General features: G+C 49.4%; 6 protein-coding genes across 6 annotated transcripts; 3 read left to right on the plus strand and 3 right to left on the minus strand.

Annotated features, from left to right (window-relative positions):
• The first annotated feature begins 18 nt into the window (after nt 1-18).
• On the plus strand, nt 19-1059 carry EJ05DRAFT_468437 (ferredoxin). The gene is made up of 2 exons (XM_033742872.1): nt 19-428; nt 491-1059. The coding sequence occupies exons 1-2, from the start codon at nt 151-153 to the stop codon at nt 843-845; spliced, it is 633 nt and encodes a 210-aa protein (XP_033597126.1). The 5' UTR covers nt 19-150; the 3' UTR covers nt 846-1059.
• EJ05DRAFT_129596 (uncharacterized protein) lies at nt 1011-3149 on the minus strand. The gene has a single exon (XM_033739138.1). It carries the CDS (start codon nt 2706-2708, stop codon nt 1176-1178), a length of 1533 nt encoding a protein of 510 aa, XP_033597127.1. The 5' UTR covers nt 2709-3149; the 3' UTR covers nt 1011-1175.
• Nucleotides 3150-3185: 36 nt separating this feature from the next.
• On the minus strand, nt 3186-5208 carry EJ05DRAFT_513617 (Scramblase-domain-containing protein). The gene has a single exon (XM_033748444.1). It carries the CDS (start codon nt 5137-5139, stop codon nt 3400-3402), a length of 1740 nt encoding a protein of 579 aa, XP_033597128.1. The 5' UTR covers nt 5140-5208; the 3' UTR covers nt 3186-3399.
• A 95-nt stretch (nt 5209-5303) lies between these two features.
• On the plus strand, nt 5304-7482 carry EJ05DRAFT_479119 (uncharacterized protein). Its single transcript, XM_033744610.1, has 2 exons — nt 5304-5447; nt 5657-7482. Exon 2 carries the CDS (start codon nt 5680-5682, stop codon nt 7033-7035), a length of 1356 nt encoding a protein of 451 aa, XP_033597129.1. The 5' UTR covers nt 5304-5447; nt 5657-5679; the 3' UTR covers nt 7036-7482.
• EJ05DRAFT_503631 (MFS drug transporter) lies at nt 7110-8930 on the minus strand (the record flags this gene model as incomplete). The annotated part of the gene is made up of 4 exons (XM_033747444.1): nt 7110-7149; nt 7200-8268; nt 8361-8691; nt 8748-8930. 4 exons carry the CDS (start codon nt 8928-8930, stop codon nt 7110-7112), a joined length of 1623 nt encoding a protein of 540 aa, XP_033597130.1.
• Nucleotides 8931-9873: 943 nt separating this feature from the next.
• On the plus strand, nt 9874-11381 carry EJ05DRAFT_503632 (uncharacterized protein; the record flags this gene model as incomplete). The annotated part of the gene is made up of 2 exons (XM_033747445.1): nt 9874-10551; nt 10905-11381. 2 exons carry the CDS (start codon nt 9874-9876, stop codon nt 11379-11381), a joined length of 1155 nt encoding a protein of 384 aa, XP_033597131.1.
• Between the last annotated feature and the right edge of the window lie 1919 nt (nt 11382-13300).

Raw genomic sequence — 13300 nt, forward strand, 5'->3', positions numbered from 1 at the left:
CGATATGGCAGGTTGATGCGAGAAATCTTTCTGGAGCTCCGTCACCCGCCAACACCACTACCTCTCAATTGAAATTTCACTCTTCAGTGACCTCAGTGCATTTCTGTATTGCTGGGCGTCGTGCCATAGTTCCTGGCTCTCGCTTTAGCAATGTCCTTGTTGTCTCCTTCCGCACAAAGATTACTAGTATCGTCCTCACGCGCTCTACGACTACCTTGCTCTCAGCGCGCATCAACGTTATGCAGTCGACAATACAATAGCAATGCAGGTCGCCATTCGATTCGTGCACTAAGTCTGGAACGAAGTGTATTGTTGCGCCAGGAATCATGGCGTTTGGGCTCATCACAGCAAGCTCGCACAAGAAGGCGGTTCTCGACCTCTCTAATCTCGCGGCATGGTCACCTTGATCCGCCGAAGCCTGGTGAAGAGTGAGTTCTCTTCTTATATTCTTATTTCGCAACTCTTATGATGCATGTCTAATTGTGATCAGGCGTCGGGTGACATTCATCGATAAAGAGCTCGAAGAGCACACGTTCGCGGTCGCAGACGGAGATAATCTTCTGGATATCGCTCAAGCCAATGATATAGAGATGGAAGGTGCCTGTGGTGGTTCTTGCGCATGTTCGACATGTCACGTCATAGTTGAAGGCGATGAGTTCTACGATAAGATGGACGAGCCAGACGATGATGAGAATGACATGTTGGACCTCGCATTTGGTCTGACAGAGACAAGCCGACTTGGATGTCAGGTGAAGATGTCAAAAGATCTGGACGGTATGAGAGTCAAGCTACCATCGATGACGAGGAACCTGCAGGCCAGTGATTTCGAGGAGAAGAAACGTTAAAGCTTAGGCGCTTGGGGGTTTTATTCTGGTATACTGTGTACGATGTGGCAACATAGACATTTTCAACCAAAGTTAACATGCCTATTGCAACCTCACGGGCCGGCATTGTAATATTATTGTTGGAGAAACACAGCTCAAGATAAATGTACAGTTTGAGCTTTTCATTGATGACTACAGAGTATTGATCGTATAAAGGAATACAACCCATATGTTGCTCCAACACGTAACCACCTCAAATTACAGCTGGTGCTGTTTGGTGGTGCACTGTTCCGACTGCGACCTACCGGATATCATAACGCCGTTGAATGATGTGTGTTTGCATCCCATTCTCTAATTCAATATGTGACCGATTGAGCTTCTAGAGTTCGACGAATGTCCATCTTCTCGTCCATGACGATCGTGTGTAGTCTGCTGCGGCAACTCCTCCAGGAAGCGCACAGTTTTCTGAAGAACTTGATCCGTTTTCTTGTCAGAGGAGTGGCGACGATCGTGGCGAGTCAAAGCAGTCAAGATGCTGGCACTGTCAATCTCCACAGCTGTGTACTTGCGATCCTGTGGTGGAGGGGCTTCCTTGTTCTCTCCATGAAGATGAGAGAAGTAGATTTTCCTCGATGCACCGGGCGGCAGAGTTTCCAGATCTGAGGTCCAGTCCATTCGTTCGTTCGTCGATGCCATCGGAACGCGGTTGTTGAAAATATGGAAAGCATCTGTGCATCCAACAGAGTAGCGATTGGCAGGGTTGGTTGCCTGGGAGGGACTTTGAATAGTATGAGAGGATGCAGGAGACTGGGCATCCCTAGATACAGACTTGCACCACTCTTGCTGACGAGGGTTTTTCTGGCAATCCGGACAGGTCCCTGGAGCTCGTCTTTGCTGCGTTGAATCAGCAGACGACATTTGAGCCCGAGGAGGTCGGGTTCGCATAGGGGGGAGTGTTCGAGTCGTCTGTTCGATCGAAATCTTAGCTTCAGCAGCACACACGCAGTTGCTTTCGTCGGTACAGAAACCACATCCGTCCATGGACTGCTCAGTAATGAATGCAACAGAGGGCCTCTTGTCTTGCCCTGCTTGCTGTGTGGTGAAATCGATCTCACGATCATCATAGTTCGATCTTTCGTCAACATCCTTCATCTTAACGTCAGACATGGGTGATAACGGAGCTTCTAGGTTGACAGGGTCTGCGAAGGCATTGATACAAGCACAATTGCCTCTTTCTGGCTCACAATCATCACATCCCGACAGGATTGACTTCGACCGATTGTCTACACTCATCGCTGAATTGGTAACAGGCGTAAGGCCAAACGCTGGTGAACTAGCCGAGGCACCGGCCAGGGAGCCCGGAGTAGACACTTCGTTTCTGTAGCCAGCCCGTAGCGAGGGTGTATTCGACGACTCGTATAATGATCGGTAGTGATCGCGCTCATCTTCGGCTCTCCGAAGGTTAGCAAGAGCCTCTTGGAGTTGTCGTTGGGCATTCTGTTCGTTTTCGGTGAGCAGGGCCAATTCCTGGTTCAGTGACTCGATCTGCGACTGTAGATGTTCCGTTTCTTCCTGATGCTCCCTATCTTTCTGCTCCCGCTCTCCCTCAAGTTCAGTCAATCTCTGTGCCTTTCTCTGACGAAAGTTTCTCTGAGCTTCTCTGTTCTGGGCTTTGCGCTTGGTCTGCGGTTCATCCGTCGCGGGCTTCCGGCCAGGCTTGGGCCGCGGCGGAATCTTGTACGTCGCACCTAGGGGCCCGCTCGGTCCGGGTACCGCGATGCCATATCCAAACGTATTCTGGGTGGACGGCGAGGGGAGAATGGAAGGGCTGGCAGCGGCCGCAGGCGACGGCTGCACTAGATCATCAAAGTCAAAATAAGACATCTACATGTACGCGACCAGGCGCAAGACGGAAATATGAGACGCCAATGCGTATGTCAGAAATTCTAGGGATACACAGGCTGAAGCGAGCGGAAGATGGACCAGGACAGAGACACAAATAGACATGTCATAGAGAATTCCGGCAGTGTGTGACGGGAAAAGCCTCAGGAGGGGCATGTGGAAAAGCTTGGCACTTACAAGACAGGTTGCGAGACCGATTGATTGGATTAGTTGCTCCAGGCGTCAATGGTGAATTCCTCTCACAGCAATCATCAGGCGAGTGTACAGGCGAGATGCGACTGATTTCGAGCTTCCCAGCCATCGTGTAGGCCGTCGTGAGGTGGGAAGGAAAGCAATGAGGATGTAGCTGGAAGAAATCTAATCATATCAGATGTGGAGATAATCAGAGTGCCGAGATCGCACGGGACTCCGATTGGCCTCAGGCTCGGGCTTCGCACGAAACTCGGCCTCGGCCAATGCAAATAGACAGACCATAGAATTCTGTTTGAACGCTTTCATATGCCAGAGACCACGCCACACCTAGGCATTGTCACAGCGAAGAGATGTTCGTAATCTAGTTAGTGCTTGATTAGTCTTTACACCTGCGTTCTGAGACCATTTACGACTCCTGGAGCTAAATTCCCATACGACATGCCAGGGGCGATGCTTTGCGTACAACAGTCTTTACTTCGTCCTATCCAAAAAAGTCGGAGAAGAAATCAGACAGTCCGCCACCCTCTGAGCTACCGCTACCGCTATTGCTATTGCTATTGCTATCACTGCCGCCGTCAGAATATGGTGATTGTCCACCAGGCTTGTCATCCCAATGCGAGCTCTCACCCCATACGTCCTCAGGTTGTGACCCGTGCTGGGAAGCCTGAGGCGAAGGTACCCGATCATCTATGTCTCCTGGGGCTTGAGGCGACGCATCGTCGAATGGTTCGTTACTCTGGCTTCCTCGTCCTCTGTGCATGGCTTCGTATCCGGCCATAGTGCCGACTCCGGCAACAGTCGACTCTGATCCCCACGCTCCAGCAGCACCACGCCCTGCATTCGCGAGGCCTCCAGCACTTGCACCAGCAAGTCCTGCTTCCTCTGTTGCACCAACCATTCCGCCAGCTCCAGCGGCACCTACTGCACCAGCTTCGGCACCGGCTGCACCAGCCTCCGCTCCACCCATTGGTATCCAGAAGGGTATTGGCAAACCTCCGAAGCCACTCTTTCTGCTGAAATAATCAAAGTCCACACTGACCGCAGTCGCCAACATAACTGCACGTTGGTCCAGAGTCATCCCAGGGGCTTGAGTAGCAGATTCCCCTTTGTCAGAAATTGTCTGCGCAGAGTCCATTCGAAGCACATAGGTGCCTGCGTCCGCAAAAATCTCTCGTCCAAGATTCCCGAATTCACGATTGACAGACCCGATCACCTCGCTATCAGCCGACTTGAGTGTGAAGTCCCATGATAAGAAGGGTTCGTCTACCCTCGCAAATTGTGACATATTGAGTTGTCTCTTGTCGTCTTCGCGTATCTCCAATGCCTTGGAATTAGAAAGGGGGAGCTGCCCTGAGGTAAGCTGAGGCGTGTCACGTTCTTGCTCGGAGTCGCGCGGAAGAAAGAGGTTGTACTTGCGTCTCAAAGGGGCCCATTCTTGAGATGCTTCACCGATGATGCGCATCTCGGAATGTGGTAGCTGGGACACGTGTGCGGCCCCTTCACTACTTTCTAATCTCGCGATGTCGTTTGACTCCTCTGTGTTTGCCTCTGGGTTCGGACTTACACAGTCGTACACTCTAATTGTGGAATTGACCCAGCTAAAGGGTCTGTGGATCCTAAGAACTTCTTTTTGCTCCCGATCGAACACGTGTGCTGTAAAACTACGATGCGTTCTGAAGGCCTGTCGAGCAACGGCTTTTCCTAGTCCAAGATCTTGTTCTACTAGATATCCTATGGTTTCCCCGTGAGGATCCATAATCACGTATCGGTTCGCCTGCTCGAACCCTACTAATATGCTGCCCCACTCTAGCTGCCTTTTTATCAGGATAGCTGAGTTTGCGAGGATTGAAAGTGCTGGATGGTCCCTTGGAAGTATACCATTTGGGTCATCTGGGATGTTGATGGGCGCTACGAGTGGATTCGCACCTTCTGCGTCTGCCTCCTGTAAAGCTTCTGATAGTGTTCTACTGGAGTTCGGTTCTTTCTGTGGCTCTTGTGATGGCTTCTGAAACGACTCGGTCGACTGAGGCTCCACTACGGCCGGAATGGAAGGCTTGACGCCATCTCTCCTACCAGTAGTGTTATATGGGCCACGCGAGATAGGGTTCGGGATTCGTCTTGAATTGGGCAGCTTGACCTTTGTCGCAGAGCCTTTCCTCAATGTCGCATAAGATCGGGTACTTTCAAAGGCCAGTCTGACAGACGCGCGAGGTGCGGCCATGGTTAATGCATAAGTTTTGTCAAAAAAGACTGCGGACAGAACAGATATCCAAAGTTGCTCCAAGATGTTGACTGCGCTAAGGTAGAGCTCGGGCCTCCTAACTGTGGGCGGAATAAAAATTCTTGTGGACTTCCATTGTCTCAAGGCTCCATCCCAACTTCTTCCGCCGACTTCAACGAACGACAGCGTGGAGTTGACCGCCCAGTTCGACTTCTGTCGATGGACTCTGGTGTATAAGAGTTCCTAAGTTCGCCATGTAGCGTTGATCCTGACACTGGCGACCAATTCGCCAGCAATTTTCCAAGTGAGTCAGTCTGCCTCATCATTTCCTCAATGCGCATCTCTATGATGACAACTCCGACTATGGAACCTAGGGGTGCTTCAACTTCGCATTCATTTGTGCTGTTGCTGCTTCCTATGCTGGTACATTAATAGACTACAACGGTATCTGAGTATATTCGAATTGACACGTTTTGAATTGCTAATGTTCCTGGATCACGCTGACCTACGCAACCAGACTACTTCGTCCCGATATTAGCGATGGCTATGGATAACGACACTGTCCATCTCAAACCCAATCACCTAGCGTCCGTTCATCAAAGCCGAAATACGAAACATTCGAAGCGAAGGCTTCATGAGATATATGAGCTACCACTTCCTGTAGTCTGCCACCCACTACCCGCTCTTATCCCTCACAATCCACTGTCGATACTCAGAATCGCCTACGTGGTTGTATCTGGCTTGATTTGGCCACAATCATCACACCCTTCCGCGCTGTTCAGAGGCTCTTTGTCTACCATCACGCAATCTGTCCACATTACAGATGCAAAGGCGATCCGTGCACTATGGGAGAAGGGCTTCTTTGGAAAAGGCTCTCTGAGTCGTAGCGACCCAAGTTGGTTGGCTCGTGAGAAGCGCAGACTTGGCCTCATGGCAGCGCAGACCAGTGAAGACAACACTCGCGCTAGGCGAGTCGAAAGACGACAGATGAAGTACGAGAGAGCACTAAAGGAAAGAGAAGCCATCGAAGAGCAACTCCGCGAAGAGGCTAAAAAAGATGGGTCGCTCAGCTCAGTCGTGGATACAACTGGAAATTTCGCTTGTGTCGAGACTGCGACGCATGAGAACGTACCAAGCGAAGAAGACATATCAACATCTTCCCCTGGCAAGCAACCTGGCCAGCACGTCCCGAAGATTGCGATGAATGGTCATGATATCTCCGAGCTACCGTTTGAACCACCTGTCCGTGGCACTGTGATGGTACCCGAGGACATTGACGATGAAGAGCTCGGGCTCGCGAATGAGGAGCATCTTCAGTTATCCCTTGAGGAGACGTTCTTCTTGGTCTTTGGACTAGGCATTCTTGAGGTGTTCCCCGAAGACAAGTCAGATCCCCTCACCGCCCCTGAACTGTTCGACCTATGTCGTTCACTATCATATTACCCGGCCGCGAGTGCGACCTTACTCGCTCCAGACGACCCGTTCCTTGTCAAATATATAGTGTATCATCACTTTAGATCTTTGGGTTGGGTTGTGCGACACGGAAACAAGTTTTCGGTCGACTTTCTCCTATACAACCGTGGCCCTGTATTCTCCCACGCTGAATTTGCGATTATGATACTACCATCATACTCTCATCCTCACTGGAGATCGACGGTAGAGCTGACGGCAAAAGTAGATGAGAAGGAAAGGAGGGACTGGTGGTGGTTTCACTGCATCAATCGGGTCCAGGCGCATGTTAGGAAGACGCTCGTGTTAGTCTACGTAGACATTCCCCCGCCATCTGCTATTAATATCGCACCGGGCGAGACTCGCAATATTGGGTCTGTACTCAAACAATACAGAGTTCGCGAGTTCGTACTGCGGCGATGGCTCATGAACAGAAGTCGGGATTGAAAAAGTCTACGCTAAGGCCAAAAACAAAAGGACATCATGGATTTGACTACGCCCTTGCTGTATCCAAAGCTTCTTCAGTTGTTAATGGTATCATTTCCGCTTTTCTTTTCAGACCTGTCTTGGTCTCAACGTGCTGGTTTCTCAACACACTTTTAGACACACACGCTCCAGCCACAACACCTAGGACAGCTACTACTGTGAACATTATCCACATGTTGCTCAAGCTCCATGCATAAGCCTCTTTGATTGCGTTTTTATGCTCGATGTTCTCGATGTCTGGAATGCGCAGCACGTTTGCAGCAGCCTCCTGACCGGAATACTGTTCCGCAAGGGACAAAGGTAGTCCCTCTGCGAGCAGATACTTGACTCTTGCCTCCATACCATTTTGAAAGACCACACCACCAATAACAATAGACATGGCAGTCGCAATGGCACGACAGAACCCAAACGTCGCGGTAGCAGTAGCAGTATCCTCCTGCGGAACAAGGTTTTGCATGGCAATCAGGGGCGGCGCAAATAGCATACCCGCGCCGAAGCCCCCAACAAGCTCAGACCCAATAAACAGACCAAAAGACGAGTCTGCTTCGAGCGAGATATACATCCCCGTGCCAATAGCCATCAGTGTACAACCGGCGTAGATGAGCTCCAGATAGCGGCCCGTATAATGAATGTAGAAGCCTGCCACAATGCCCATTACGCCCTCGCCTACAACAATCGGCAGCGTAAACAGACCTGCGTGTAGCGGCGAAAGTTCCTTTGTACTCTGCAGCTGCAGTGGGATATAATATTCGGCTGCGATGAATACAAACCCATGCGCAAAGCCAACAAGCACGCACGCCACATTCGATCGACTCTTGAATATGCCCAACGGCATTAAAGGACACCGCGCAAAACGCTTCTCCACATACACAAATACTAGGCTCATCAACGCGCCCACCACAATCAGACATACCACTTTCGGCGAGCTCCACGGCGCGATCGTCCCGCCGAAGTCCAATCCAAGGAGTAGCATGAGTGTGAGGCCAATGATAGACAGACTACCCAGCCAGTCGATGGCCTTGAAGCCCTCGAGGAAGGCTGTGCGTGGGTTGTGCACATTCAGGAATATTAGGAGAAGAATGAACGCGCAGCCGCTGATGGGTAGATTGATCCAGAAGATCCAGCGCCAGTTGTACTCGGCGAGGGCGCCGCCGATGACAGGGCCGATGCCACCGGCGAGACACCACATTACTTCTGTGATGCCCATCGCGAGGCCGCGTTGTCTATATGATGTATTATTATGTGCACCAAGTGTATAAGGGATAGGGGTTCTGCTTGCCGGACACTGAATATGTCGGATTGGATACTGAGGACAAGCATGAGGATGCCCCCAGCGGCTGTTCCCTGAAATGCTCGACCGATGATGAGCATCTCGATGCTCGTGGCTTTAGCACACACTATGGAAGCACAGAAGAAGAAGATCACCGACGTCAGGATCACAGGTTTGCGGCCCCAGATGTCAGATATTGTGACCCAGATTGGTCCTGCGGCGGCATTTGCCAGCAGGTAGGATCCACCGATCCATTGGTAGCCGTTCGCTGAGTGAAAGTCTGATATAATGCTGGCGATGGCTGGAGCGATCGTTGTTCCTTCGAGGGCGGCGATGAATATGGCGAGCTAAGGGAAAGATTCAGGGTTTAACAATTTGATCAAACATGGGGTTTTCTACTCACGTTCAGGCCGGCTAGAATCGCAGCAACTCTGAAAGTGCTTCGCTTTGTGGGTGAGTCAGGAACGGCGGGCTCTTCAATACCATTGTCCTGCGACCTCTGCTTGGGAATCGATATCGCTGATGGTGATACTCCGGGATTACTGACAGCAGAGCAGGAATTTATCCTGATATTGTCGCTGACCATATTGTGCTCACTGTTCTGTAGTCTTTTGGTCCCAGGTTTCCAGTGGTCTGATTACGACTAAAGGCCTTCGACCTCGTTGGAAATCCTACGCGAGTGGCTAGATATACGAAGTTTGCTCATACGGAGTCATACTACACAAGGGCAATGCTGACACCTTTTCAGCCTTCACCCGATCTGTCAAGGGTTACAGTTTGTGCCGCAATGCCGCTGCGAGTCCGTGGCGGTGAAGATCTATCCCTGATTGAACGCGGCTACGGCTGCGGCTACGGTTGCGGCAACCTCCGAACTGTGGAGATCAGATTTGGCAGTAATTATATAGAGTACCGAGAAAGGGAGAAAATATGCAGCTACGCCGAGAATTTGGTGACAACAGCACTCATTCAACTAGTGCTTCTCATCGCACAGTAGAGCATCGACCCCCTGATAAGGCGAGATTAAGTCGACATCCATACGACCCAAGGAGATCACCGTAATTGCGCAGCTACAAGCATTGCACATAGCTCTCAAAACGGCGACTTGGACTCCTGGTAACGTCGCTAGCATCATTTATACAGCCGCTCGTGACTCACTCATCGGTATATGCGCAGTGTGATCGCTGTTATGAACAGTATCAGAGGTTCTTACATCGTAAGTGGTACAGAACAGGACTGGTCACACAGCAGCATGACTTTGCTGTCCGTAGCTCATGAGTCATCATCACTGGCAACCCTTGGGAACTCAAGCCGCAACATTGTATGGTCCTAGGCTTTCAGCTTTTCTAGAGCTCACGGATTAGGAATGTTGAACGTCATTGAGGACCGGTTATAGTGATTTATCTGTAACTCGGCCTTTACAGAGTCCGACGAGCGAGTCCAGCTTTCCTTAGGTAGAGCCAAAATGTGGTATATATAAGCGATGCATACTTACGCTTGTGCGACCAAAGCCACGCGAATATCATATCAAAATGCTGATCCTCGTCGTTGGCGCCACTGGAAATCTAGGACAACTCCTCGCCCAAGCCGCCCTAGACCGTGGTCATCGTGTTCGAGCTCTCGGCCGCTCTCCTGACAAGCTATCAGCCTCACTCGCCACACAGCTCGAATCGTTCGTTCGCAGCGAGAATTACTATGATATCCCCGCGCTTGATCGCGCCTGCCACTCTGTTGATGCCATAATAGTCGCATACCAAGGTATTCCTACCCTTCAACTTGAAGGCCAACTACTCCTACTACGCAGCGCCGAAAGGGCTGGTGTGAAACGATTCGTCAGCACAAGCTGGAACTATGACTGGCGAAACACGAGCTTAGGGCAGCAAGATAGCTACGATGCGTATATATCATTCCGGCGGCATGTAGAGCTCTCTTCGAGCATCAAGCCGATATACATCTTCACAGGTGTGCTCGCTGAGGTTCTGTTCTCTGTGGACGGGCATGGGGATTTCTCGCCGAGGAATCATGGCGTGTGGGATCCCGTGGCGAAGAGCATTGCGATGTATGGGACTGGCGAGGAGACATGGCCAGACTTCGGCACATACAATCCGAATCCATGCAAGCTCAATCTGCTCAAATATTCTAATAGAGAATACAAGCTCAATCTACGCCTCAAAAATGATTGCCAAGACAGTACAATCTTAATCCGATTAGTCAGATTGCTTGTATTAGATTGAATATGTGGGGTGTATATATATTAATCGATTTTAGTAAGGTTCTAGTAGTAAGTTTCTTATATATACGTGACTCTATAAACTAAGGGAGGTTATCTACGCGGAGACGTGTAACTTAAGGCCCTACATATACTTATATTAGTTAAATATTAGTTAAATATATACCTAATAACGTCATGACTTAGCTACTTAGTCTCCCTATCTCCTTCCTAATCGGGTAATCTTATATAATATAAGCGATTCAATTTAACATAAGCAATCTCAATCCCTTGGCTTAGATTCCAAGCTCAATCCGTAATTTTAGGGTGACTAATCATACAATCCTAATCTAGGCCCTCGGATTGTATCCGATTGTATATGCCGAAGTCTGGACATGGCATTGGACGACGGAGAGCGATGCCGCGGAGTTGACGCTTGAGATTCTGGGAACGGAGGGTGTTGAAGAGGGTGGGTTCTGGACGGTGTATTCCGGAGAACATACACTGCCGCAGATCGCGACTATCTACGAACAAGTCCGAGGTACAAAGGTCACCATTGACCGCTTGGGCAGTGTGGAGGATTTGAGACGTACTGCGCTTGAAGCAAGAGCTGCTGGGAATCCACAGAACTATTGGGAGTACATTGGATACCTATATCAGCTGTACACTTTGGATCGGACGTGGACGTTAGGAAATGCCGACTACGAAAAGATTCCGAATTTCAAGCCAACAACTTTGGAGGATTCCTTGGTCGTAACCCGAAAGTATAACGGACTAACTTCAGTTGAGTTCTTCCATGTGCAAGAATCTCTCTTGACCCGCATTCCGTGACTTTACTCCTATGTAGTCGCTTATAGCCTTATAAGCCTATTATCTTCGTTGACCAAAGAATAGTCATATACGCCATACCGTATCACAATCCGGCTTTTACCCACGTTGATAATCGCGCCTTCACTTACTGTTTGTGAAACTAAGAGTCTATATATTACAGTTGATCACAAGTTTTGAAGACTCTTCAGTGCGCGCGCAGCGTCATTTGTTTGTCTGTCATGGGTTTACATATATCGAAAAAATGCGTCGCAAAGAACTCGTGACTCAAACTTTTATACTTTGGCACAACAGTCTAGCCTTCGTATCAGACAGATTTAGCAGATCTTTGAATGCTCAACTTGCCGGGAGGATGATTGGTCACATCGGATCTAGCTCATACTCCGGAAGACATTTGCTTTTTACATTACCCCTGGGTATTGCTTACGGTGGTCTCAGCTGTTCTCTTTGACCGCGCAACGCCTGCAGATATATCTCCCGTGCCATGCGGTAACTGGTTATTTCCAGGAAAGTATCACGGCTCGATGGATTGTATTAGCACATGTTAAAATGGGCACGTTGCTTACTATCTCGTAGTAAGTACCAGCAGACACGCCGTATGACAACATAATAGAATGATAGGATCCCGCCTTCTTGATCGACCTTTCGGGAAAGTGTATTCAGGAGACATTTCTGGTGGGCAGTGTTGCTACATCTTCAATTGCGCTTAGAACTTGCATTTTCTCTGAAGACCTATCGTCCCACCTGAAGTCCGGCCATGTACGATCCATCATAGATGTCATCAACGACCTAGAACCTTGCTCACTCTCCGTAGTTGATAGTAGCAAAAGCGTTATGAAGCTCGGCTCTTTCGCTTTTAGATCAGGTGATATCAGTGAGAAATCCACAATCCTGTGTGAACACGGAGGCTTCTTATCGAATGATAGAAGATTTTTGACATATTCGAAGCAAGACTTGAAGCTGTGTTGACAGGGTTTGGTGAATCCAAGTGGATACTGGCGAAACACGGGATGCGTCTCACCATCGAACAGCTATTGGGACGAGACTTTCTCTGCGTACATTGCTGTGTAGACTGAAGAGTGAGTGAGTCACTATTGTGTCTACGAAGGAGTGGTTGTATTTAATGCAGCACACTTTGATCGGCGCAAGGTGTTACCATGGAACAACACTAAGAGCGACAAGACTGACGACGTCCGGTACTCTAAAGTGGCGTACACAGAGGTCGCATCATCTAGAGCTGGGCGTCTTGGAAACGTAGCCCGATCAATCTGATGTATCATCAATTGCGGTCTTATTCTATATTTGGAACCTCGTGGCTATCACACCTGGATCATTCGCTTAACTCGCCAAAAAAGGTTAGCGTTTGTTTGGAGTGTCAATCTCTGCCGGGTATTTCCTGTTGTAGAAGTCGAAGTACTTTGTAGTTGGAACCATCACTAATAGTCAGAGTCGCAAATTGTTTCAATATCGTTGCGTGTGACTTCTAGGAGCACGATCGATACATGATCTGAGTATTGAGTTCATATCATCAGTCCGCACTTCCATAGAATCAGCTACAAGCTACCATACATCGGAGTCAGCACAAGATAAAGGCCCATCAATTCACAGGTCGTAAGAAAACTTGACCAACAGAATATCTTCAGGAAACAGTATTAGACTAGCGCATTATTACAAGGGTATTCCAAGACCCGGGAAAGCGTTATCTCTAAATTTATTTTTTCATCATCCATGACCAAGAGAGCGTGTTTGTGGGGTGACGATCTTGGTGTTTCCATCAAGGCTGCCTGCGCCAGGATCCTTCGTGCCGGCCCAATGTCATCATCGTTGACGTGTGGACGCTTGATATCGCGCACATCCACTGACGTGCTGTCAGTAATTGGTGTGAAGTACTTTCGTTTCGTCACTGGCGCCATCGCGCGTGC

This window comes from Pseudovirgaria hyperparasitica, assembly GCF_010093815.1.
Source record: "Pseudovirgaria hyperparasitica strain CBS 121739 unplaced genomic scaffold EJ05scaffold_15, whole genome shotgun sequence".
Lineage (NCBI taxonomy): Eukaryota > Fungi > Ascomycota > Dothideomycetes > Acrospermales > Acrospermaceae > Pseudovirgaria > Pseudovirgaria hyperparasitica.

Coding starts and splice junctions, on each gene's coding strand:
- EJ05DRAFT_129596 (XM_033739138.1), bottom strand. CDS start 2,708: ATGTCTTATTTTGACTTTGATGATCTAGTGCAGCCGTCGCCTGCGGCC.
- EJ05DRAFT_513617 (XM_033748444.1), bottom strand. CDS start 5,139: ATGGCCGCACCTCGCGCGTCTGTCAGACTGGCCTTTGAAAGTACCCGA.
- EJ05DRAFT_468437 (XM_033742872.1), top strand. CDS start 151: ATGTCCTTGTTGTCTCCTTCCGCACAAAGATTACTAGTATCGTCCTCA. Junction 429..490: donor CCGCCGAAGCCTGGTGAAGA/GTGAGTTCTCTT, acceptor AATTGTGATCAG/GCGTCGGGTGACATTCATCG.
- EJ05DRAFT_479119 (XM_033744610.1), top strand. CDS start 5,680: ATGGCTATGGATAACGACACTGTCCATCTCAAACCCAATCACCTAGCG.